The sequence below is a fragment of the Ambystoma mexicanum genome, chromosome 1p (assembly GCF_040938575.1).
Source record: "Ambystoma mexicanum isolate Mex_15411 chromosome 1p, UKY_AmexF1_1, whole genome shotgun sequence".
NCBI lineage: Eukaryota > Metazoa > Chordata > Amphibia > Caudata > Ambystomatidae > Ambystoma > Ambystoma mexicanum.
The window spans coordinates 654,117,186-654,144,957 of NC_090921.1; the positions used below are offsets into that span (position 1 = coordinate 654,117,186).

Here is a 27,772-nt window from a genome sequence, read left to right on the forward strand (position 1 = left end):
TTTCCAGACACTCCAGCACAGACGTTTTAATGGGAGGGCAAACGGGGCACTTGCCCAGGGCCCCCACCCTGGAGGGGGCCCCACAAGGCTAGCTGATCTTAAGAAGTAAGATTCCATTGTTCATCAGTCTCAAATAGCAGACATCAGGATATTTCATGGGGTGCTGCTGAGGCTCTAAACCCATTGCCTTTCTGTTTTGACAAGTTAATTCTGCCTTGATCAATTCATCATGTATTGCTCTCTGTGTTCACTGTGTTATACATAGTTTGTGTGTTCCTTACGGCACAACTCTGTAGCATTCTTTCCTTCCTGTGGGAATTATGTTGATCATGTGCAATAGGCAACAGTGAAATGCATATTGATGAATTGAGAGCCATTGGTTCGGAAGTTAGCTCAGTGTGTGAAGCACCCATTGCAGACATATGTATTCTTATGCAAGGTGAGAATATCACATTCCAGCAAGGCTGGCAGAGCCTTTCCTATTTCTGAAGTTTATAAACCTGCCTGCGCAATTACTTGGTTTTGCAGAACAACATCTGCTATTATCAGCAATGTACCTGTACCAGATAGGGGCTGCTATAAAAACGAACATATCATCCTTATGGTGAAGGTCTAGAAATTGGTTTGTTCAGATGAGGTTTGTAAAACGTAGGCAATCGCTTCCAACAATGGCATAAACTGTTAGTCCAAGAGGTGAATAAGTATCCAAATTCAAGACTATGGAATGACAGCGTTCATGTTTGCATCATGGATTTGCCAGCAGATGATACAGTAATCCTGGTCAAATCATCTAATATATCTTACAGTACTGTGCTGTCTTCTGTGAGGTTTGCCTTCTTGCATGCTGCTGGTATCGTTTAGCCCATTACTTGATCTTTCTTCTTATGTAGGCCATTTGGGTGGTAGACAGAAGAGAGCGGACCATATGTTGCAAGCCTCATGCAAGCATATTTTAAGGTCTGCCTGTTTGACACAAAAAACGGTTTGCTTTTTGGTAAAAGTCAAAGGTTTTCATGCATGTTTATAAATGAAAATGTCACAAGCCATTGTTTTGGAAGTATTTCAAGAGTTAAAATATAAAAGACAAACCCAGATTAAATTTGGTAAAACACATAGATTGGTATGCTGGTTATTATATATTCCCTTGATGGAGAGAATTAAGCTAGAATCAGTCCCATTTTGCATAACGCTCTTCTATAATATTTTGTTTAAAAATGGTAATGTTTGGCAATGTGACTTGTGTACTTTCCAAGTCCGTTTTTTGATAAAATGAGAATGTTTTAGTTCATGGTAAGAACTGGAAAAGAAAGTGTTCAAATAAGTTGGCACAAATCCCATTTTCACCCCTCACCCCTTAACCAATGGGTGATCCTGGGCATCTCATTTATTCTTGTATTGACTAACCTCTAAATATTGCCAGTCCCTAAACCTTTGAAAATTGTCAGCCCTTCGGGGTGATTTCCTTCTCATGGTATGATCTTCATAAAAGCCTTATTCGCGATTTCACTCTGTTAATAGTGAAAATATTTATATCACACACCACAGGCATATGTCCCTTTGATAGCTAATGGCAACACTATTTGAAACCATATCCCACTTCTAATTTCAGTCTGTCTGGATAAAGACACCTTCTTTGTAGCTTCTAATCTGCCTCCACTATCCATGCTACGGTATGTGTAGCATTCTCCTTTCTTCCAATTGGTGGTCGTTATCCATGCTTGAGCACTTGTGCATTCTGTGAGGCAGCTAATGTGTGCTCTCTGTCTATTATGGGTTACATATACCTTTTACATACAGTCCTGCATTAATACTACATCTACCGTCCTGGATGTTAATGATCAAAAGTATCCTGTATGTACTAGAACAGTAACCCCTTTGTAGATTGCTAATGTTGGTCTTCAAATGCTACTTGTTTATTATTCTGATTAGAGCAACAATGAAGAGGATAAGGAGACATAAAGGGAGTAAACATGCTTATTATGCTGCAAGAAAGCATATCAACCTATAGGTTGTGAGCGCGACGGGTGGGGGGCGCAACCAGTATTCTTGATCCCTTTATTCCTTTGGTGGAGGGGGGCCCCAAAGATGTCCGTGCCCAGGGCCCCAAAGGTGCTTAAAATGGCCCTGCACTCCAGACTTACACTTAGTGATGCAATGTACTATGGGAGAGGAGGAGGAGCCTACTCAATTCATTCTCTGGGTGCAAGACCTGTGGAGAAGTGAAACGGGTATGACGTGGGACCAATCTACCACCTTGTTCTACTTTATGATCTACTTTATAATAAAAAAGGGGCTCCCGAAGGAGGTAAAGAAGGCCTTGGATAAAATCGCTGGGATAGAAGCCAAGGGCTGGATTCAGAGTATAATTGTACACCATTGTAGGAGGATCAAAGAAAGAGAGAAGGAGATAGCACAGTGAAGGTTGGCGGACAAAGCGAAATTAGTGCAAAATAAGTTAGTGAAGGTCGCGGCTATGAATTCCACAACATCAACTGACAGACAGAGTGAAGGAGAAGAAGGGGGAGGAAATAGTCCAGCAAGAATGGCTGCAACATGGACAGGAAATGGGCAGGAGCAGTGGGATGGAGAGGAGCAGTATGGAGGGCCACAGTGGCAAGGGAGGCCTACGAGAGGATGAGGTGGGTTCAGAGGACCAAGAGGTGGGTTTGGAGGAATCGGGAATAGAGGATTCGGAGGACATGGGTTGAGGAGAGGACCACAAGGATCATGTTGGAACTGTGGGAGGTGGGGCATTACTCAAGGGAGTGTAGAATGCGACCTACGGGATACTATCAAGGGCAGCCCCCTATGGGAAATGAACAGCAGTATGGTCACCCACACCCAGGTAGTCCCTATGGGTTACCTGTGGGAGGGAGTGGACAACAATAGCAATGCTATAACGAATCCCAAATGCAACAAAGACAACAGCTTCAACCACATCCACAGCAAAGAGGTATGCCACAACAAATGGCAAGGCAAAACACTATGGGTAACGCAAACAACAATATTTTCGCAACATCTGCAAATGGCGCACCAGCACCTTTCCGCGGTGTAGCGGTGGTGGGAGATAATGTATTCTCTGTTCCAGGAACAGAGACATATGCAGATTAGGACAGTCCACAGAAAGCGCTTGCGTGTCCAGTCCTATAGACCACCCTATGTGCAGAAGATGAACAACTAGTGGGGGCAGTGATAGGCAACAAACAGTTCATCTTTATGGTGGACTCAGGAGCTGAAAGATCGTGCCTCATGGAAGGCCAGTTCCCACTCTCGGGCAGAAATTTGGAAACGCAAGGGTTCTCTGGGGCTATTTTAAAAGTTCCTTACACAAAAGATCTTGACATAACGGTGGGGGGCAAAACAGTGCGAGCACCCCTATTGTATCATGAAGACTCGCCAATACATTTGTTGGGAAGAGACTGCTTGAGTAAATCAAATATGATCATATCTTTTTCTGAGCGGGGAATAGTTTGTTCTACCCCAGGAGTGTGCCCCGTGCGGGCAATGTTGATGATTAGCACAATGACAAATGAAGTTGCGGTAAGAGGGGTGCCCATAGATATGGATATGTTCATTTATGGTATCAGGGTGCTGGCAAGAGTGGTGCCAGCGATAACAAGGAAGGAATGGAAGGTGCCCTCAGATTTTGTTTTCCGCCCAATTGTAACCACAGATATTGTACCAGGAACAATTTTGTCTATCAATTTGGAAGGGGTACAGGTTTCAAATAAGCTTATTGCGGTAATAGGACTGGACACGCATGGATGTGAATGGAGAACAGTGCTGTGTATAGACCCAAACATAAAGTTGCGCAATTTAACTGATGAAGAGCTATTTACTGACAACGAGTGTGATGGGGAAATAATAATGGAAATTAGTGTGCTGTGTGACATCATGATTCAACACAGAGAAATACACAACCCCCTCATGGCCAGTGTTAATGTACCACCCACCATATTCAAGAGTGATATGGAGAAAGTATTCCCAGAAATATGGACGACAGGCCCCCATGATGTAGGGTTATTACAAGAGGTTACGCCCATCAGAATAAAACTGAAGCCAGGCACCATACCCCCTAGAGTAAAACAATACCCACTATCAAAGGAGGCAGAGGAAGGATTACAAGAAACAATAAATGCACTACTAGAACAAGGGATAATAGTGCCATCTAATTCACTGTGTAATACAGTGATTTTTCCGATCAAAAAAGCAAAGGGCAGGGCTTGGAGGATGATCCAAGGCCTACGCCCACTTAATGACATGATCCAGAAAGAGTTCCCATTAGTGCCCAATCAGCATCAATATTGTGTAGCATACCAAAAGATGCTATGTGTTTCACAGTAGTGGATTTGAAGAACGCTTTCTTCTCAATACCACTTGACCCATGCTCCCGGTACCTCACAGCATTTACGCTGGGGGGAAACAGAAACGAACATTGTAGGTTACCTCAAGGATATTGTGAGAGCCCCAGCATTTTCAATAGAATTTTGCATGAAGATATTGGCAACATTGATGTAGAAAGCACGATAATACAGTACGTAGATGATTTGCTCGTCTGCAGTGAAAGCGAAGAAAAGTGCAGGGCCGATTCGATAACACTGCTAAATCTACTGGCCACAAAAGGATACAAGGTGGACAAAGGCAAGCTGCAATATTGCCTAGCAGAAGTGCTCTATTTAGGACAGTTGATTTCAAAAGATGGCAAAAGAATTTTACCTGACAGAGCAGCAACAATACGCCACATGATCATACCAAAAACAGTAAAGTACATGCAAAAATTTCTCACCATATGTAATTACTGCCGTGCATGGATACTGTACTACGCAGCTTACATGCGCCCACTGTTACAGGCCCTGAAGGAAGTGCAAAAGAATAATGTCCCAATAAAATGGTCGAATTAAATGATGACACAGTTTTTTAAACTACAAGATCTCATCACACACGCACCAGTTTTAGCAAACCCTGATTATGACCTGGAATTTTATCTCTTTTCACACAGCAATGGTATCTTAATGACTGCAGTGCTGACACAGAAAACATCGCATTGGCCTATTATAGCAGCACACTAGATTCAGCGATGCAGGGTCACTTCCCATGCGAACAAGCTCTCGCTGCAGTGACCTTCGCAATAGAAAAAAGTGCCACGATTGTCATGGGATGCTCAGTAACATTGTACGCTGAACATTGACTCTTCGCGATTATAGAAAGATCAAAATCAACATTAACAACACAGAGAGCAACAGCATACGAAATAATCATATTGAGTCCCAATGTCCATGTCGTCAGGTGCAAAACAGTGAACCCAGCTACATTCATCACAGAACCTTGCAAAGTAGAAGATATCAAAACACACGATTGCGCCACTTACGAGGGAGAAGAGGATGACATTCCTAAAGCAAAAGAGAATGCCCTGCAGGAGGCAGAAATATACTTCGTTGACGGATCAGCATCAATTGACAGTGAGACGGGAAAAAAACACGTGGGGGTGGCAGTTGTAAGAATGGAAGAGGAAGACTATGAGATCATTGTACAGAAGCGCCTACCCTCTCATTACTCAGCTCAAGCAGCAGAATTGACAGCGCTAATTGAAGTGCTGCTCACTGCTAAAGGATGTGCATTCACAATATATTCTGACTCAGCATATGCTACAACAACAGTACACTCAGGCCTGTCACGATGGAGACGTAGGGGTTTCGAAGGGCAGACAGCTCGCCAGTACAACATGCCGCCTTATTGAATGAACTGATAGAAGCATTAGCAGAACTGTCAGTGATAGCTTTGGTAAAATGCCAAGCCCACACAGCCAACACAGACTTCATCTCATTGGGAATCGCGGCAGCAGACGCAGCAGCGAAAGATGCCACTATTTCAATATGCCACAAGCAATATAATGTACTGTTAAAACGCCAGCAACAGAGATACTAGGAGAAGGATACAACAACACACCAATTTCCCAGGTAATAGAAATTCAAAGGCGTGCGCCGATAGAAGAAAAAGAGCTGTGGTCCAAGAGAGGGTGCAAACAGTCAGCAACAGATTTGATATGGAGACAAGAGCTAACAGGGAAGGTAGTGATGCCAGTAGAGCTACTGGAAATTGCATTTCAGCAACTACATTTCCCAACCCATGTAACAAAACAACACATTGCAGCAGACATACAGGAACATTGGCTTATCCCAAACTTGCAAGAGCAGTTGTCTAGATTTACAATAAAAGGTACAACTTGCCAGACATACAGCTCAGGAATGACACTGAGGACATTGAGAGGAACACTGCCACGCCCAGCAGGTCCATTCAGAGAGCTCCACATAGACTATGCGGACATGGGGGAGAGGTGTAACAGAGCGAGATACCTAATTGTGATTGTGTGCCCATTTTCAAGGTGGGTGGAAGCTGGACTGTGTCCACACCCCGATGCGAAATGTGTGGCCAAGTTTTTGGTGCAGGAGGTTTTCTCAAGGTGGGGCATTTGCGATTTAATAAGATCAGACAATGGCACACACTTTGTGAATGACCTCTTCAAGGAAGTGACGACGTTACTGGGGGTCAAGCACAAATCTTGTTCCATTTATCACCCGATGGCTAACGGTGTAGTGGAAAAGTTCAACGGCCTGCACAAGAGAAAATTATCAAAATTGTGTAACACGCTGAAGAAAAACTGGGTATATTGCTTGCCGCTAGCACTGTTCCAACTCAGAACGCAATCGAGCAAGGACCATCATTTAAGCCTGCATGAAATAGTGACCGGCAGGCGCATTCACACACCACTCTCCCCGGTGAGAGGAGCTTCAGATGCTCACCGAGCTGCCACAGTGCTGGGGGATGAATTTAAGGAATACCTCACCAACTTAACTCGGGCAGTGCGTAGCATAGCAAGACAAATTGCACCACAATTTACAGAAAATGCAGCAACAGATACCACAATGCCAACACACGACAGCCCAAAGGGTCAATTTATGCCAGGTGAACATGTTTATGTACAGAGTTTTGTGTAGAGATGGAATTCTCAGAGGTTTCATGGCCCTTATGAGGACATTTACTGCACACCCACAGCAGTGAAAGTGAAGGGATTGAAATATTGGGTGCATTTGTCAGATGTGAGAAAGGCACGCAATAGTTCAATTCCTCAAAATGAACATGGTGATAGCAAAGAAGTTGCAAGTGGGTAAAAGAAAAGTAAAAACACGCACAAAGGAAGAGATGAGTAAAAAATGAAATGTACTGACAAACAATTATGTTGAGATATGTCTCCATCACTCTCTCTATCTCTCTGTCTCGCTATCTCTGCTTATCTGTCTCTCCGTCTACTGATCTATGATTTAATTGACTATTGAATAAGAAAAGTAATTGATGATTGTAAAGTACAAAGTAAACCAGATAGCAAATGTGTTCTGTTAAAGTTAAAAAAAATATGAAAATAATAGTGAGATGTGCACATCTATAAGAATAATAAATAGAGTAACAAAGTAGTGGAAAAAATAATAACTGTAAAATGATAACGCATGTATGCATTTTACTTAACAAATTCATATCGCCCTTTCAGGAGGTACAATGGCAGAAAGGACTACACTCACCGATCACAACGCAATTTTAGTTGGTAATAGGGTAGTTAATAGGACTAACAAGTATTACAATTACGAGTGCGGAATAAGATACTCAATTATATTGTTTTCTGTGATGCTATTTTTATGGCATGGTACTATACAGTGTCTTTTATTGTAAAGGATATAAAAGAAGGGGGGAGTGGGATAAACTTAATACGAGAAGGCTCAACAATTATATGGGCCGGTGTGAAAACAATGTGGAAACACAGTCCCTCTGCCCATGCAAATCTCACCACGTTGCACAAGAACCGGACAGAACCAGTGCCCCTTTTTCCACCTCTTACTATAAAGCCAATTAATGTGAACGAGACCAATCAGTATGATGAGGATTATTTTTGGGAAAGCGAACCTGATCTAATGAATACTGATGTACAAACAACCGCAGAACCTACCTCGCAAAACACTATAATGCACTTTAATATTGCTGCTACTAATGAACTAGAAACACCAGACCCACAGGCCTGGCAAGCTGCTAATAAACGCAATGACAGGACATGGGCCGGGGTAATTTCCCATGCTCTATCAAAGAGTAAAAATGACCAATAAGAGGGAAGGGGGAAAGGAGAAGATGGAAAAGGGGGGCGGGAGGGAAAAGATATGATATTTACCATGGTTTGGGATTGGATGAAATAGAAGACCCCCGCCACCCAGATCAGTCCAACAAATGGTATTCAGACATGAGTGAAACCGCAAAACAAGCCACCAATGAGAGCTGCTATGTTTGCTCTCTCATACTGCATGCATCAGGCACACCTAAAATACTTATACCTCAGGAAGTGCCCTTGCCAGACGCCCAATGTTTAATTCATCTTGTATTGTGTAGAATTCGGAGCACCTTCCAGGCACACACAGTCACAATAGAAATGCTGCAGAACGAGAAAACGTGCACAAACAAGCGCCAAGGAGTGATTTGCATCAAAGAGCCATTTTCCGTCATAAAAGGAACAAGATTTACAGAGAATGGGCCTCATTACGACCCAGGCGGTAAGGGGTTAACGGCGCCGTAAAAGGTGTCGGCGCCGTTAAACCCTTACCGCCTAATTACGAGGTCCCTTTGCGGGTCCCGACCTTAACGGCTGGTTTTACCAGCCGTTAAGGAAGGAACCCACAAAGGGACTATCGAGGTAATTACGGTACCACAATTACTGTAATTACCGCCTTTCCCATTCCCATTGAGCCCTATGGGGGCAAAAATGGGAATGGAGAAGGGCCAATGGTGAATGGGGAATCACTGCCCTGCCAACCTTGGAATGGGGCGGTAATTCCCCATGTCACCATGGCGGAGTTGGTAAAATACCAGCGGCAACCATGGCGCTACCAGCACCATGGTTACCGCCTGGGTCGTAATGAGGCCCAATAAGTGGCATGACGAGACAATCGAGTGCCAAGCTGAAGCAGTGAGAGGACTAACTGAAGAAAACTTCCAATGGGTCAAAGAAACATGTGCTCCCGTTTAGTCCCAGCACATTGCAAAACTCACATGGGTTACTGCTCTCGAAAAATCTATCAAGACCCAAAAGGAAATTTCACATGAACTTTGTTTCCACGGAGAAGGGAAGGTGCCAATGGGTGCCAACAAGCGATAATACAAAGCCATCATTATCCCAGACATGAAAAAAGGTACAGACGCACTCATGGACATGTATTGGGTGTGTAGCAAACAAGCCTACGTGCATCTACTGGCATCATGGAGAGGTACTAGCGCCCTGGCCACTCTGCATTTCGCACTGATGGTGATTCCAGAAAGCAATATCCAAGGGGGGAGAGGTTCGGCTGGCATATTGGCAGAAGGGGAATCGGCTGGCATATCGGCAGCAGGGCAATCGGCTAGCACATCGGCAGCGCCCCAACCAGCACCTACAGAGTCTTTCTCTTACGATATTCTATCTGAAAATGACTTAAAAAAAATGCTGTCACGCAAAAGAAGGTCATCAAACTACATCTCTACCGAATCGTCCAACCTCCTTGCTGAGATTCCTGCAAAGTACAAGCTCTTTAACTCAGCAGAGACATTTTTTGCATCCCTCCTTACGCCAGGACTTCAGACACGAACAAACACCAAATGGTTACAGATTGTCCGCTGGGAGCTGATCCAACTGGCCAATGACACTGAAGAGGGATTCAACGTTATCAAGGTGGAACTTGGTGCCTTGCGTCTAATGACAATGCAGAACCGGTACTTCCTGGACCTCCTCACAGCAATTGACGGTGGTGTTTGCCGAAAAATCGGGAGCGCATGCTGTACATTCGTACCTTCTGAAGATGCAGATAATGGGACCCTCTACCACATCATCTCAGCAGTACACAGTCTGGGGGAAAGAATGTGGGAAGAAGGAGGAATAGAGCCAAGCAGCTGGTTTGACAACATGTTCAATTGGATACCATCCTGGTTCAGAGACATGGTGAAAATGTTTGTTCCAGTTATCATTTTTATTTTACTATTTTTTGTGTGTGCCAACTAGGTATCCGATGTTGCACAAAATCTATGCCTAATTCAGCAATGATGATGGTAACAGTGGGCCGACAGGCAACGGTAACGACCATGATAGATGCACAGATACAAACTGGAGAGCCAAACCCCCCAAAATACCGCATGACTGCTATCTACCACCAACATGGGGATAGGGTAGATAACTTATATCACACTACGATCAAAGAACCAAGGAAGCTGCAGTGGTACAGGGAAGTGTGGGTGGACCTGGATGGAGATGGAGGAATATATATGACGTGCACACCTGATGAGTATGCCAGGAATGGGCATAGCTTGGGAAGTGTATGTAGGGCATGGATGCCAATAGACGGTACACCTGCAAGGGATGAAGCGCTAACTGAAGAAGAGTATTATCGCAATGAGAATAACAATAAAAAGTAATTTGTTACTTTAGATGTAATGAAAGGGGGGAATGTGTGGGAGTGATGGGCATTTGGGCCCCCCTCATACATTCAGCTCAAGATGCATCACTTGCTCGACCAACAGTGGGGGACGCTTCCATGGCTCTTATGCTTATAACCAGACCTCGTGCTGACGATGACATAGGTGGGACTGTTGTAGAGACACTTGGCATCTATTTTGTGTACCCCCGACTCCATCTTTGGACTAGGCCTCACTGTGATGATATGAAAAGGCTTCTCTCCCCTCTGCAGCGCCGCACACATCGCACTCATGGCCCCCACCTTTTCTCCCCGTGTCTGAAAGCTTTGCAGCTCCATTCTCACGCCTGAGCCGGAGGTAATTGCAACAAAACAAATGTAACGCCTCGCCCTTCCTCTGAGATCACTGTCCTATGCGTGAACTGGCTCAAACCATGCCTTGCAGCTCATCCATCTCCACAAACCTGCCTGTGCCCTCTTACTCCCGCTGTTGGAGAATTACTGCCAGTATAACCCCATGGCCCCGCTAGGTATTCTCTTGATATACCAGACATGTAACCTTGGTGTGATGCCCACCCCAGTCTGCCCCCAACTAAGAGCCAACCTCTGTCACAGTATATTGCACCCTAGAACTAACAAATGTCAGCATGCCCTCTAGCCCCTTTGATGCGCCCAGAACCACCCCACGACCAATGATATCACCTAGGCCAAGACCCCCGAGTTCTGATAAGCCATATAAGTCCCAGTGAATAATGGTGTTACCACAAGTGTAACATGTATAGGGTCTGATGATTTGCTCAAAGGAGCTTTAGTGACTGTTATTTAGTGCATGTTTAAAAACAGTATATTATGTTAGAATAGTTAGTGCCTGCCCTGCTTCATCGCGACCTGACCCTCTCCCCGCCCGGACACAGGCAGATGGACCTTGTGACGCTCACCCTCCCGTCAACCGAACAGCCAATCACCTACAGCAGCATATGTAGCCGAATGTTTTACCCAATCCTGTGTCCATGTAGTCCCCTATGTGATGACGTCATCAATGACGATTTTTGCCTTGATAACCTCATGCAATTGTAATGTTTTCCAGAGCGCTCTCAAGCAGCGGAGTTCTCTGGATGCCAATTTTACATAAAGACAACTAACTCTTGCAGCCTGTTCTCTTAGTGTCATTCCCCGTTGGGATGTGTCTTATTTCTTTGTACTGAACGTGTAAGTCGGGGAGTGGGCCTACACTACAAAAAGAGTGATGATCTTCAGAATTTTAAGATCATATTAAAACATAATTTGCAATTTGTGTATGCTCCATAATGGAACAAACTGAGCAGGATTGGCAGGATTACTCGGATTGGTGTTTTTTGTCTTACTGTTTTCATACATAATTTTGTCTGTGTACGTTATTTATTGTATTGGATTGCTTGCACTTTTTTACAGCGCCTTGAAACTGTTTTTTCCTGGTAATGAGTGCACTTAATAATTCCTTGTACTACTATTACTACTACAAGGTCACACCCTCTGGGCCATTCACACCCAGGCAGCCCGAGACCTAACTGTCACTCCTGGAACACTCACAGGCATTCCACTCTGACATCACAGGCAATTCCAGCTGGGAGCATCAAACTATAACAGATAGTTGTGCACCTGCTCCATCTGCAATGCACAGACCTCCTTAGAGAACTATACACATCGGATGGACTGTTCAAACTAAGGAAATAAATGGACAGTGCAATACCTTATTTTGCTACCGTCCATCATTTTCTATTACTAAATGGTGGCGATAGTGACATTAATCTAAATAAAAGTATACATCCAACACTGGACACCATTGTATCGAGCCAAGATGTGGTGAGATTTTAAGTCAAGGTAGTGCAGTATACCCGAATCTCATTAATGCACTTTACCATAAGTCTTTTTAGTCTTTCTGGGCACGGAAGTTGTACACACGATCTCCCTAATAGACCTGCTTCAGTGTTCAAACGCAATTTCTTCTGGCAATTTAGAGTAATGCAACATGAACAACTTTCCCCTTGCATATCTCGGCGCTGCTATGATGTGATTGAGAATAAAACTATAGCACCTCAGATGTTGCTGAAGGGGTGAGGCAGAGGCTGCCAGATGTTCATCCCAGCTCGGTCTCGGGGAGGGGTCCCAGTGCTGTCCAGTAGACTCCACCTGCGAGGAAATGGTCTTCTTGTGGCATTCTATTGACATCACAGTCAACCTGTCACAATGCATGCATTCTGCTCTCCCTGGCATAGATTGATACGCCAGGGTCAAAGCGGAAAGGGATGCATGTGGCATACAATGGGATGAAGCAAGGCTAGCGTTAATTTTGTGTGGCAAATTACACATGCCTTATAGTGAACGAGGAAGGGCCACACGGAACAGGCATGGATTAAAACATGCACAGCTGCAGTACGTTTTGCTAAGGCAGTGATAGCACACACTAGAGTTTTGACACACTTGGAAACCATCATATAAATGAATATCCAAAACAAAATACAAAGCTTTAATTAAGCGCGCAATCTCCCTCCTTAGGTAGACTTAGGTAGGAGTGTCTGAATGACTATGGTAATGATTTCGTGGTAGGAGTGCTAAGAGTCCAGCTTCATGTGTTCTTTTCTCGGCTTGGGGTAGGTTCCCTTTTATTGGTTAATAATGTTTTAAACGTGTGTCTTGCTGCTGTGGCACAGTGGCATCACTATATAGGTTGGAGTAGTTGGTGGGGCATTTTCAGCTGCACTGTGTCAGCCACCGACCAGGTCGAATGTTTTGCCCCTTTCCTGGTTGAGGTGTTGCTGCTGGAGCACCTTACTGTCTGATTGGTTGATGAATGTACCTGTAGGGTACCTCCGCATGTGATTGGTTGAGTTGATTGGTGTATGAATGCAGCTGTTTGTGTGATTGCTGAGAGTCTGGAGAGAGAGAGAAAGAAAGAGAGAAAGAAAGCAACAGGACTTACGACTTCGAAGTTTACCGTGGAGAGGAGCAGATGAGAGCTGCTTTTTCTGGAGAAGAACATCGCTTATTCCATGGCTCTGGAGCCCCTTAATATGCGGTCCCAGGGAAAGGACACAGTCAGCCCTCCCAAAAGCTCGACATGTGGGACAATGTCCGACCCTCCTCCCCTATGCCCAAGAGAAACTGGCATGCGTATAGCCTTAGTGGACAGATCATTTCTTGTTAAGCTACAATTTGCATTCTATACGTAGTGCTGAGGGGGACTGGATACTCTCTTGGTTGTGATGGCCTCCTCCTGAGAGGTGACTCCCAGTGCCCACGTGCTTGTTCTCCGAGAGTAGTCTGTTTCATCCACTGCAGCCAGGGTAGGACTTTACTCCAGGTTTGCTCACCATGTGTGCGCCACTGAGTTGAACCCACATGTTCATGGTGCCCTCAGCTAACCTTAATCGCCTCTGAGAGTCATGTTGCCAATGGTAAAGGAAAGAGTTGAGGTTGAATATCCTGAATATAAGCAATAGGGTCCTCATCTTCTTTCATTTTACCTGTCGTCATAATTGCACCCATATCTGATGTATCAGGATACTGTCCCCTGAGAGCCCTCCAAACATCTTCCCTGCAAGTATTACATGGTGCTCCATCATGCGCTGTGTTTTGTGCTGTCACACTAGCATATCCCGCTTACCTCCAAATGTCATCACCTCTCTCTCCAAGAATAGCTGCCAGTAGACCATTTATGTTTCCTAGGGCCAGCGTGTTTCCCCCTGTCATTTTCTCGAATTTGTATATCCATTTCCGAGCCCCTCGAAGTCAAACTAGGGAGCTTGCATTTTAAGTTAACCTTATCCATCTGCGGCCATGGAATATATTGCGGTCTTGCTCCCCCTTCTCTAGCAAGGGGAACTGTGAGAACCCCATCCCAAAATCTGATCCCATTATTAGTTTGCCTAATGCAGGGGTAATCTTGCCTGTCCCTCTTTGTGCTGGTAATTACCTTAACCTACTCACATAAGGTGGATATACTCCTCTCTCACTACAAGATCGTCTTTGAGGAAGTTCAGGATATGGTATGAGATCTGGTGTTCTTTCCTTAGGATGCTCCAGATCTGACCGTCTTACCTCTGTGTCCAAACCAGATGTACCCTTTCCCTCTATCTCACAACCTGACTCACTTTCCTCGTATGACATTGCTAGACCCCAACTAGTGTGACTATCATCCTCCTCTTCTCTATCTAAATGTAATCTGCTCACAATGCTCTATGTTCATCACTAAACATGTTTTCCTCCTCATCCCGTGGTTTAGGTATCAGGATCGGTTAACGCTCCCTTGAGTCCCATATTTGCTGTTCTTTCTTATTTGCTGATATATCTTATCAATCCTTTCTGCATCCTATCTTTCCTCTTACTGTGCTACTTTAGGTATTTCTCCATCTCTTTTCTCTCATTGGGAGAAATGCACTTATTGTGTCCCATTGCCCCCGTATTTCCTCGCTTGGTCTTATTCGTTCTTTAAGAATGAGACTGACATCAAGACCTTGCTGCCTTCTATTCTGTTTTATTTTTTCGTCCACTTCCCTTCACTTTCTCGCATCCCTTCTTGCCTTATCTTTTTCTTGCCTTTGTTCTTCCCTTCGTCATGCCTTTGTTCTTCTTCTTCTCTCCTTCTCTGTAATTTTTTTCCTTTGCTTGTAGTGCTTCTTCTTCCTCTCTCTTTCTTTCTTTCCTATCCCTTTCTTCTATCTCTCTCTTTCTAGTGTCGTACTTCCTTTGTTTCTCTGCCCACTTTTTGTATTTTTCTTGTTCTTCTCTATACATCTGTTCCCGTCATTCCCTACTTTTACTTCCTTGTTCATCCTCTCTCAGCCACTTTTCTTATTCCCTATCCTTCTTTTCTTGCTCGTCTTTGTCTTCCCTTTGCCTAACCTCCTCAATGCTTTTTCCATCTAACTTGAGTAAAATCTGTCCTCCCATCCATTTGTTCTGTACAAGCGTTACCTCATCAGCTTTATCCTTTCCTCCTTTCCATCTCTTAATTTCTCTTTCTATATCTGTCGATATATTTGATCTCTTGTCTCTTTCTTCTTTATCCCGTACTAACATACTGGCATCTTCTTTCCTTTTGCTGTCTTCTGGACTGTCATCACTATTGTAAGCGGGGGGTTCATATGTTGGATTAATATATCCCACTGCTGCTTTTAATTGCTTTAAAGGATAAACTCCTATCTCCTCTGTATCTACGCTCTTAATCTGGGGCAAAGTAAGAGGAGCTGAGGGCTCAGTGCCCTCCCCTTTATACTGATTAAGCATCCACTCCTCCTGTACTGGGTCTTCTTTCTCCTCTTGGTACAGTTTCCAAAGTCTAAAACTGACAGGCTTTTCCCTAATTTCATTCCTGTGTACGCAGTGTGCACATATGTGGTCATGTGTTGTGATACTTCTTTTGACAATGATCCCCCTTGTGGCCATGGCATGAACATTCTATCAGCTGTGCCCTTTACCCATTCTGCACTGTACTGTTTGAGCTTGGACGCATGTCGTGGTAATGTTGTACAAAGGTGCATGAGAGGAGTGTCCTCCATAATGACAAGTCACAATTGACTGTCGATACTTACCAGATCGTTAATAAATGTCTACCTATTTCACAGTTTATTGCTCAACACTTTTAATCTCAATAAATATGAGCAAGCACCATCAATCACCGCTCAATCCTCTTTTGCTTAAACAACCTATCTGCCTTCTGATTGGTACCAATCGTTTACTACCCTTTAACCCAAAACAACGTCACTTTCAACCTTCACAGCTTATTACCTCTCGAGATTTCATACATGAAATCATACTTAAAATAATAACACAATACACATTAATAACTTCTGTGATCACCTTCCCTTTCCCTATAATTATTTATAATAAGAGGTATTCTCTCCTTGCCTCCAATTATATCACCCCGTGCAGGGTTTTAGACGCCACCTTACACAGTCCTGACAGTGCGTATTCTCTCTCTTAATATTCCGACTGGAATTTGAGACGTCTTCTTTTATCTCCCTTGAAATAGGATTACTTAGGCGTTCCTTTATCCACACAAAATTTCCTGTTATCCAAAAATAACACAATCCAGCCCCTTATATTGCCATTTCCCTAAGTCTACTTACATCCATTAATCAACTCAAGGCCTTTGGTATTGACTCCTTCTCCAATCCTACCACTTCGCCTTCTGTCCGCGTAGCGCCAGTGGAAACCGAGCAGGAATTTCTTCAAAGAGGGTCCTTACCACCATCTCAATTGTTTTTGCAAGTTTATTTCTATCGGCCGCTCTCCACAGGAAACTCCACCATCTTCCAGGTAATGGTGGAGGATGCCCGATCATCCAAAACTCTGAAGTCAAACTAGTTTTGATCTGAAACCATCCGCGCTGCTACCACGTGAGTTTATGGCCCTTGGAACGTGCATTTGTTGATGGATGGGATTACACCAGAATAATTCTGAGTCCAAATCAAACTCAAGAAGATGGCAAGTTAGTGTTTTATTAACAATTATCTAAAACAGGGAGGTTACAACGAACATCATCAGACGTACACTTAGTCTCTCAATGATTTCCACAAAAAAAACAATTCTTATACTTCATTATGCGTCAGAGTGACATCATACTACATGGCAATAGTGAAAAACCTATCAAGGGTCGGGATTGGTTAAGATACACATCTAGATGTACAATCATATTGGAGCTAGGCTTGTTATTGGCTGTTCTTTATCAGGTGCACAACTTATGCCTACCTCTTCAAACATGTCATTTAAGAAAAAATTGTTACACAGTGTTTCATTGGTTTTCTAAGCTATTGGATCCTTTGTTATACAGACTAATACAATTGATTGTCATGCTTGCGGCATTTCTGGAACATTTGGTACATTTAGCAGCACATAAGCCAAGACCCAGGTGCAGGGAGATAGGATATGAAGCTACCGCATTCATCCATGCCTTCTGCGATGAAATTGTCTTTGTACTTGGCCTTGCAGAGTATTCTCATCATGGAAATGCACGGGGGGGAGGGCACTCGCTATCGTGTCTGGAACTCCAAGTTCGAACTCTATTTCCATCCTTGGCCCACGTGACAAGAGAACACAATTTGGTCCATTCTGCAGCTTTTAAATGCTTTAAATGAATTAAAACTTGGCATCCTTAGTATTCTTTCTGTATGTATGTATGTATTTATTTTTATATAGTGCCGGTAGCCCGAGGGCATCAGGGCACTTGAACAGTACAATACAGACTAAAAAGGACAGGCATGAAATGACACTTGCTGTTGGCTGGGAAGACCTAACAGCCGCTGACGCCACCAATTCTTATCTAAAGAGGTATGTCTTCATCCGTTTCCTAAATACAAGGTGGTTTGCTTCTGACCTCAGAGAGTCAGGGAGGCTATTTCTTGCAACTTAACGTGAGAGGATTCATCCGCTGGACATTTGTTCTTCTTCAGAGTAGATAGCTGACCTAGATTTCTAAGATCTTGTCTTCAGGCCAGACAGCCTTGCCAGGCAGCTCCACTAGCCTGCTATTCTACTGCAACAAGAGTTTTCTCCCCCCCTTAATGGTTTTTGGCTTATTTATTTCATGATGCCAATGTCCATTTTCTGTACAATGGCGGCTTCACCTGCATTCTATTCACTACTTATAGCTAGCCTATATGACTTGATGTACCTTACGTGTCAGCTTCTGTACATTCTTCATGTGTCTATTTTCTGCAGCACTTTGTTAACGTGTAATCTTCTTTTCTATATTGACAGTTTAGTCGATTCTTTACTCGTGATTTATCCTCTAGGATCCATGCATTGTCTTCATTCAGTATCTCAGGATGTCGCACACACTTTCTTATGATGTCATTCATCAGTTCATTTTCTTAGCTCTTTCTCATATTCCTTCAGGGAGTGCCTCCTGTAGGGTGTCATCAACTCGAGGGTACATTCGATAAGGTTGTCTGAATGATATCTCCTTCCAAATACTTGCTGCGGTATTGGCACGATAGCTGGTGTCCGACAAGGCATGGATGGTCTCATGTCTCTAATTCAAAGGAGGTAGGGGGCGGGATCTCTTGAGGATGTATACATCTGCTCCTCTACAAAGTTAACAAAGGCCAACTGGTGCAAAGTTGGGTCTGTGCACTTGGTAGTGTGGTGAAGCATTGGGGCTCCTGTCTAACCACTATTACACATATCTGGCTCTGCCCCAGCCCAAGGAGCCTTTACACGGCACCAGACTCTCAGGAGGTCTACCAGTTATTTATTACCTCTGAGCACCACCCCCACAGCAGGCTCAGAGAGAAGGCCAAGAAAGGTGATATATATTGCAGCTTAATTCTGTTCAAAGGAAAGACCTAAATAAATATAGTTTTAATATGTGTTCTACGGATTGAAGCCCTCCAGGGCAGCAAAACCAACAACAGGTTGTGTTGGTTTTTTTAGCAGCAGCAGCCAGTGATGTACTTGCAAAAATGGGTGACAGAAGACACAACCCTTCTTTCTCCCATAGGGGCACACCTACGCAGGGTGTGCTGGAGCATGATGCATTGTGTATATATCGGTGTCTGTTGAGATAGATATAGTATATCGCTGATATACTGCATGACATAGGAGGAAGGTATATATGCAGCCAGGCCAGGGATAATATATTAGCCTTGTTCCATGAGGAGTGGAACTGGAGACGCCACTTCGGCACTTGGTATTGAGACAGAGTGAAGCTTGACCTGTGACTGTAATGTATAAGACAGACCCGGCTGATAGATATGTGTGGTGCCTGTGCCATGTGGGGTGATATCATACTAGTCATTGATCCCCATCTTCCAGGGGAAATGAACCCACTACATACAAGGGGCACTAGAAATCTGGACCTTTACACTATCAGGTCACTGTCACGGGACGGAAGAAAAGTCTCTGGAACTGTGTGACTTGAAAGTTTGTTCACACAATAGATAGGCAACACACATGTGTATTATAAACTGTTAGCAGCCAAATAAGACCCAAAAGCGGTCCAGTCGGCATAAACCAAACAACTGTGGTCAGGACAACAATTTCAGCTAATATCTAGCTAAACATCGAGAAAAATGTAGAAACAAGGCTGTGGCAGAAGACAGAAGGATAGAACAAGAAATATACTATCCCTGCCTAAAGTGTGCTCTCAACTAGGTTGTAGTGTTACAACGCCTGTCTAATAGTGACAGAATAAGAGTCAAATTACCAGCTTCTATAATGTGTAATACATCCAGCCTTGTACGTCCTATACCACTTTCTTCCAGATGTATTTAAATTGGAAGAAACTGTAATTAAAAGAAGAAGCGCACCAGGGAAATTAAAGAGGATATATATTCCTCTCCAAAGGCTCGTGTGGCATCTAATGGGGTGAACAGTCCTTTAATAGCCCACAGATTGTCACACTGACCCTGGATTGCTAGGGTTAAAATGACACAAAAACAATAGAAAAAGAGAAGATCCTTTTTCTAGAACACAAAGACAAAACAGTCACGACTTCCCTTCTAAAAATCGTTTTAACTCAAGGGGAGTCAGACAATGTATAAAGGTTTGCTCAAACAATCACAAATAGGCTAACTAATGCCTTTTTTTGGATGTAGCAAACACCGTCATGACTTGAAAGTTTAACAACCAAAATAAGGATGATATTTAACCTTAAACTGCATATACCCCCCAAACTGAGCACAACAGCCAAACTGAGCTGTCTTTTTTTTTTGTCATCACATTTACTTAATGTTATAGTATGTTGAACTGGGGGACTCGACTCAGCCCTTTAAGATGAGGTAGCAATACTATGAGATGAATGGGGATGCAGAAGTCACTCAAACATCAATAATCGAAAGACTCAGGTAGTGGGCAAAAAGGTTGACTATTTTAATATCAATTATCTAAAAATTGGAATACAACGGACATCAACGGACGTCTCACAGCATGGTCTCAACAATTCTCATAAAAAACATCATACTTATAGTAAAAACCCGTCATTGTTGACGTTAACCTACAAATTCACTAACTTCATCCCACGTGGCAAACTACAAAAACCTATTGAAGAGAGTGATTGGTTCTAAGGGAACACCTAAGTAAACGTTCCATACTAGTCTAAGAAAATGATAGGCTCCTTAACATCAGGTGGAGCAACTAAGCCCTCCCCTCAAACAGGTCACTATGAACATCACTAAATACACAACATCCCATTGGCTACACAATCTATAGGGCCCTTAATTACGCGGCCCCCTACAATTGGTTGGCACTCTTACATTTGACAGTACTTTTCCACCTACATTAGCAGCACGCAGGCTAGACTTCCAGGTGCTGATGAGCTGGTCATAACCATAGCTTCCCACCAATTAGCATATCATCTATCATCACTTCAGCGGTCTGCTGTCAATTAAGGCTTTGAACTTGTCCTTGGAAATGTTCTTTGCTCTGGAGAATTCATGGGAGTGAAGGCATGCTCTGCCTCCCTGCGTAGGTGTGGTTCGTCATGTTTGTCCAACTTCATCCTACAACGTGACTGAAGACCACACATTTGAGCACTGGTGTATTTATTTAAAATACTATTTTTTAATAGACCTCTGACGTCTTCCTTGTTTGTGTAAATGTCTTTTGAACAGGAGTTTCATTCTTTCACACGATTGTACCTAATGTCTGCTCATCGCAGTTACACTACGACCTTGGCTTCTTGGGGCTCATCCAGCCTCGGCTTTCTGAGGGTTGCTTCTGTATTTCAATTGCTTTTTCAACTGCGACACACTGGAAAAGGCATTCCTTTTCTGGTCTAGCACTGCTATAACACATAGTGAAATCATCCATTCTTTACTTGCTCCTATATACGTATACATTGGTGCATCCCGCAATCTATTCACTACTTAGCTAGCCTCAAGAATACTTTGTCTGCTTGTGTTTCTTTGCATATGTACATGTGTAAAATGACTTGATATCTTCGTCATTTCTGTAGCTTAAGCCTCTTCATCTTGATCCCAAGATGTCACCTATCTTTGATACTTTCTTGATGCCTTATAGAATATCTTCATTCTCTTGTCTCTGCATTTCTTCAATGTACGTCAGTCCAGCTTCGTGTGTGACGTCACCGTTCTTCTCTTCCAGACATTTGCTTTGCATCTTCTGGGATCTCATTCAAATGGCCACCATTCTGTCATTTATGCAGGTATGGCTTTCTCAATAGGAACCTTGCTTCCAGGAGTCTCCTCAGTATCTGTATTTTCAATGGTACTACACGTGTCTCACACACTGGTTCCCACCATATAGGCAATATGGGCGAGATGGTTGAGGTAGGGGTACTTGGCTCCTTCTCTACAATGATATTTTCGGAAATGCAGTACAAGGGTAAATCCGAACCCACTTTAGTCAATAGTACTTATTTGTTTCATATACTGCAAACTAATGAAAGCAGACCTAAGGCAGTTTTTCAAAGGTGATGAGAGGGCCACTGGGACAGGTGGCAAGCAAGGTAGGAACTGGGGCATGCAGTTTTATAACTCAGTCAGATTACAAGACAGGGTGGGGGGGGAAACCAAACAAAGCACTAGAGAGGAGTGACAATAAGCCTTGGCAAGTTTCTATGCCTGCTACAACTAGCAGACTAGTGGGGTGTGTGTCGGTAAAATGGTGAAACCAACATGAGTAGTATATACTGGAAATCTAAGGCTCCCAGTGGCTAGTCGCTTTTAGGAAATAAAGTGTATTATTATGATCTGAAGAAAAGTTTATATCATGTACGATGATTAATGCGGCATAGCTAGCTGCCGCAGCATGAGTGACATTCCCTAACCCCTAGCAGCACACTCAGCCAGCCACTACAGAGAGAATGGGACTCCCTCTCTCCCTGCCTCGACCCCGCCCACCCCCACAACCAAGACTGATTGCCTAGAGTCTGTTGTTTTCCTTTATTACCCTGTAAAATTTACTCAGTAAAATGCATTATCATATAAGACAAAGCATTGTCAGTGACAGATATTCCCCACGGGCGGCCACAGCTCAATAATGTTTTGATTTTTGCATTGAATTTAGCATTCTGTTTAGCTCATCACTTTATTATAGAGAGAGAGAGGACTCTCATTGCAGTTCAACTTCAATCATTGGTGTATGGCTGGGCCCCTTATTACCTGAACCAAGCAGGCCCACCACTTAAGGAATGAGTGCACGTTTGTACATAAAGCAAGTTTATTGTATAATCGTCTGGGGAGGAGCTAGATGATCCTGTCTAGTCAAACTAACCCAAGTCTTACTGGACCACATAATTTGACACATGATTTACATTTTTGCAACAGTTAAAACACTCCAATATATTTTATTACAGTCCACCCCCCACATGTGATAGGACAAAACGTAAACAAAGAAATCCCATCTTTCTCCAATTCTTCCAGTCTCATTAGCCACTTGCTATCTTAACTACAATCTTCAAATCGTAGTCATAGCACACCCCTTCTTGGTATTTTTCCATGGTAGGTCATGAAATCAGCACAGGTAGGTTGGGCTACAATGAGGGGCTCTGCAGGACATTGTGGGGGACTGCAGGGCATGAGGGGCTCTGCACTGCAATGTGGATGGCTGCGGGTGCCAGGGGAGCAAATGGCTGCCTCCTCTCCCTGCAGATGATTTGAAGAGGGATTTCAATGAGGCAGATGGGCCTATGTTGGGTCTGGATGAAGATTTGAGACACCTTTCTCCATATCTGCAGCTTCTAGGCTCTATGCTCCATTGTGCGTTCTTTCCTCTCCAGTACGTGTCTCACTTTTAGGCATGACCGGATGTGGAATTGACACAGAATATCACATCAGTGGTTTTTTTAAAAACTAAAATGATGAATATACACCTTCGGAGAACTGAGGTAGACACAGTGGCGTGTTCCTGAATGCAAATTGCACTCTCAGAAAGATTTCCATTAAAGTGAGTCATTTTGATACCTCAAGTTGTTTGCATGGAGGGGACGGTTTTAGTTTGGAATTTTGTTCAAAAGGTCCCAGGTCCCGTTCGTGCAATATTTCTGATTTCCACCACGTGGTGGAAACGAGAGGAGAAAACACTCTATGGTGAAATTCTTCACTTTTCAACTATGTGGTGAAAAAGTGTAAATGCCTCCATCAATTAACGATTTTAGGAGGCATTTATAATGGATTCTTATGGATTCCTCTTACTTTTACCAGGTGGTAATTCTAGCGGATTCCGCAGGATTCTATAGCCTGAGCGCCAGCATGATAATCCATACTTGTGAGAATGCACTTGCATTTGTACGACAGACTGCCTACATTTGAAAATCAAAATTCCTGAGATTTATGCCCCGCCCACAGCCACACAAGACTCTGCCTAGTTTCACATGGCTCTGCCCACACACCCCGCCCACCTGCCAAAAAGATAAACTCGGTTCTTGCTTTCAATGCAATGATTAGTGCTTCTTCTCTCCTCAGAGTTTGGAGCAGTGAAGAGAGCCTAGTCCCAGGGAGACCCCAACCAAAGTGGAACTAGAACAGACCGAGAGCAGGTGAGAGATTGCCGGGAGATTTCTTTTGCCCCAGGGATCATGATTTCAACTCCACCAGATCGCTCCAAATCGAGTACATGATATTTGCACGCAGCCGCCGAAATAATGCTGCTTTCAATCCAATGACATGGATTGAAACCAAAATTATTTTGGCAGGGCGCCGCCACCTTCATTTTGCTTACTATAGAACTGAAAATCATTAATTCATTCAATGCTATAGTAAGCAAAATGAAGGCGGCGCCGCAGCCGAAATAATGCTGCTTTCAATCCAATGACATGGATTGTAAGTAGCATTATTACAGCGGTCGCACTGAAAAAAAAGTCAGTGAATGCTGGCCGCCAGCAGCGGCCTCATATAGTGGTGACGGCAGTGAGTGGGCACGAACATTTCTCACCATTTCCGAGTCCCGCCCACTTCACCGGATTGGCTACCGGCGGCAGCCAATCAGGTGGAGAATATGACAGGACCCGGAAAGACCGACAAAATTCCTGAGATTGCAGGGTCTTTTCCAGAGACTAGGAGAAATGCCTAAAATTCCGGAGTCTCTGGAAAAATTCCAGAGGTTAGGCAGGTAGGACAGAGTGGAAAATAAGGGCAGACACAGTATGCACGCCCCACTCCGCATCTCTGCCTTACAAATTCACAAATCTGAGGTAGAGCAGACAAATTGGTGGTAATTATATTTACCTCCATCTTTTCTGACTCGCTTCAGAACGAAGATTACCTCCAGAGTGTAAAAAGCCAGACCTGTTGGCTTTGCGAAGGCTTTTTTACGGTCGACTGCCTGCTCGTCTTGGCGCCTTTTTCCATGAGGCGAGTTGTTGCTACGGGAGGCTGTGAGGTGCCAGAGAAGTGTCTGACTGTGTGACACTGAACGTTTTCTGCTCATGCGGAAGCTGCTTTTGAGATTAGAGCTCTGTTCCATTACGTTTGTCCCGCAGCAGGGGCCCTGTCCTCTGATGCTTTCAAGGTACACTCCGTGTAGCCATCGTGGTACAGTGCTGTTCTGACCCATGAAAGCCATGACGGTGGAAAAGAGAGAGTGCGGGGCACAATGGAAAGAGAGTGAGTTGCAGAGACATACGTGATGTTATTGTGTCTGTGTCAATAGCGCTTTACGTTACTGTCAATCTCTCTCAAGTTCAAACAATAAGGTAAAAAAGTGAGGTAAGAATGGCACGGATATGTGCTATAGAAAATACATATTGGCCACATAGGTTGAGGGGGAATTTCCATCAAATAATTCAGAATATATCTTTTCTTATGAGCGATTGAACAACGTGTAAGTATTTTAGGGTGACACGCTTTTGGCTTCGCTCTTCATGTAGGTTTTGCGGCGCAGGAGGAGCGATCTGCCACAGTGAGACGTTCAGTTGTCCGTGTGCTAATCATTCTAGGAAGGGGCCTGCCCTCCGGCAGTTAATTCGGCTCCGAAGTCAATCCTATTAGTGTCTTAAGATGGGAGAAGCGGCCTGTTCTCAACTCTGACTCCATAAACGGGAGCAAGATGCAGCAGGCGAATCCTCTTTCCTGCAATCATTGTGAAATGAGTTGCCACAACTGGGAACATCCAGTTTCAAAAGGGATGCCCATAGACAGGGCATGGGGGTGCCCAGTGCTCCCTGTCCGTCTGAGGGTCCGGATGCATAGGGATACCAGCTCAGTGTCCACCTAGCGGAATATCAACACTGCGCGTCTGTGCCACTGCAAAGGGTGGCCCAACACAGAGGAGGCAATGCAAGGTTACGCGGAGAGGAGATCAAGTCTTTCAGCAAACCTAAAAATTGGCAGTTGTGAACATGGGACTTCCATGGATGCCGGTATCTGGGACCATTCCCTGCCATTTGCACAAGCAAGCATAGTGAAGCCGTGGAGTTCCTCGCACAACATTGGCGCAGCTGGAAGCAATGTCACAGGCATCCCAGCCACAAAGAACTGCTTCAGCCTCAACATCAATGTTGGTGGAAAAGCCTTCCAGATGGACTGCCGCTTGGCTGCCCGCTACCCAGTCACACGGCTGGGAAAGCTGGCCACATGGGCTGACCCGGTGAAGAAGTTAGACCTCTGTGACGATTTCTCTGTGCAGAGAAATGAATACTTTTTTGACCGGGATCCCATGATCTTCCACTGCATTTTGCATTTTTACCGCAGTGGGGTCTTGTGGATCATGGATGAACTGTGCCCGACCAACTTCGTTGAGGAGATTGAGTACTGGGGAATTAACTTGTCGTGCTCTGAGAAGTGCTGCCGGACACTTTTCATGGAACACCAAGATGAGCTGAAAGACTACTTGAAGATCCAGAAGGAGCTTCAAGTCGAGCTCGAGCCTCTGGACCAGGAGGAACACTTTGAGGGCCAGTGGCTGGGCGAATTCAGGAAAAAGATCTGGAATCTGATGGAAAATCCCTTCTCCTCTGTTCCGGCCAAGATCCTAGCCGTCATGTCCAGCATTTTCGTATTGCTGTCCATTGTCGCAATGTGTCTGAGCACCGTAGAAGAACTGCACCACTTGCGTATCAATGGCAAGTCCTGCATGGAGCACGTAGAGACCCTCTGCGTCATATTCTTCAGCGTTGAGTATCTGCTGCGCTTGATCGCCACCGCAGATCTGCGGAAGTTCCTGAAGACGGTATTAAATATTGTAGACCTGGTGGCTATCCTGCCATTCTATATTCAGATCATCTTCGAGCACCTGTCCGAGGACGCCGATATCCACCTGCACCACAATGACATGGACAAGATGGAGCGGGTGGGGCAACTGGGAAAAGTGCTGAAGATCATCCGGCTGATGCGTATTTTCCGCATCCTGAAGCTGGCACGGCACTCCACAGGCCTGAGAGCCTTTGGCTTCACTATCCGACAGTGTTATCAGCAAGTCTGCTGCCTCTTCCTCTTCATCGCCATGGGAGTTTTCACCTTCTCTGCATTAATGCACTCTGTTGAGCATGATGTGCCCGGTACGAATTTCACCAGCATTCCTGTTGCCTGGTGGTGGGCAGCGGTAAGTTTGGGTCCTTTCCTCTCTCTGTCGAGCATGCCTGCGGGAGTAGTATGCACAGTGAATGTATGTTGGGGGTCTCAGTCAGATGCAGTAGCATTGGGTGTTGCCAGGCCTAGCCTGCTGTCTCTTGGAAATGCTTTAAAACGTTTGCAAGTGGTGGCTTGGAAGTGAAAGAGACTTGAAGGCCCATCAGGACTTACTCGCTGGCATGAGAAAGTTACAGAGAATGACATTTTGAGGCATAAGGAAGTGCAGGGCAGGGCGCCCCGATTAAATGCATTAGGCAGAGTGCATGAATGAGAAAGCATAGAAGAAAAATACATAACAAATGGCTCAAATCTGCACCTGAAAATTAGGACTAACACAGGTATATCTGATTTGGAGGACTTTGCTATCGATGCCTCTCCAATTTAAATACTTACGGTTCTGACATGCTGCTGTTGTCCGTGTTCTGGAGGAGAGATATGATATGATCTTAATACCCAGAGGTTTCTAAGCGCGGACCCGGGGATGGAACCTGTGTTGCTCAGTGTCATCTTGCTTCCAAGGCAAGCACGTTGCCGCTGAGCTATCCCCCCGAGACGGATGCACAATGCCTCTTCTTATGATTAATATTTAAAAATATCTGCGTATACTGTTGGAGTCCTAATGTTGTCTGTTTATGAGTGAGATCTGTATCTTCATGCACAATGTCACGTTTCCCTATTATTGTCCCTATCCACAGTTGATTTAAGGAAAGCATAAGTAGGGAGTGCCATTGTCCAAGAGAATACCCTGTGTCGATTGTAGGAGAGATGACTCCAACTCATGGAATCCTA

At 44.2% G+C, this 27,772-nt stretch overlaps 2 protein-coding genes across 2 annotated transcripts in view; one reads left to right on the forward strand and one right to left on the reverse strand.

Moving 5' to 3' along the window:
* LOC138551759 (transcriptional regulator ATRX homolog) overlaps nt 1-12,661 on the reverse strand; it is a 342,209-nt gene extending 329,548 nt beyond the window's left edge. Inside the window, exon 1 of the mRNA XM_069642527.1 lies at nt 12,550-12,661. The gene's annotated coding sequence lies outside the window, so the exon portion shown is untranslated. The remainder of the gene's footprint in view (nt 1-12,549) is intronic.
* A 12,769-nt stretch (nt 12,662-25,430) lies between these two features.
* Nucleotides 25,431-27,772, forward strand: part of LOC138578496 (potassium voltage-gated channel subfamily V member 2-like) — a 41,812-nt gene continuing 39,470 nt past the window's right edge. The window contains exon 1 of the mRNA XM_069649711.1: nt 25,431-26,954. Within this exon, the coding sequence (XP_069505812.1) occupies nt 25,689-26,954 (1,266 nt within the window). The 5' untranslated portion in view covers nt 25,431-25,688. The remainder of the gene's footprint in view (nt 26,955-27,772) is intronic.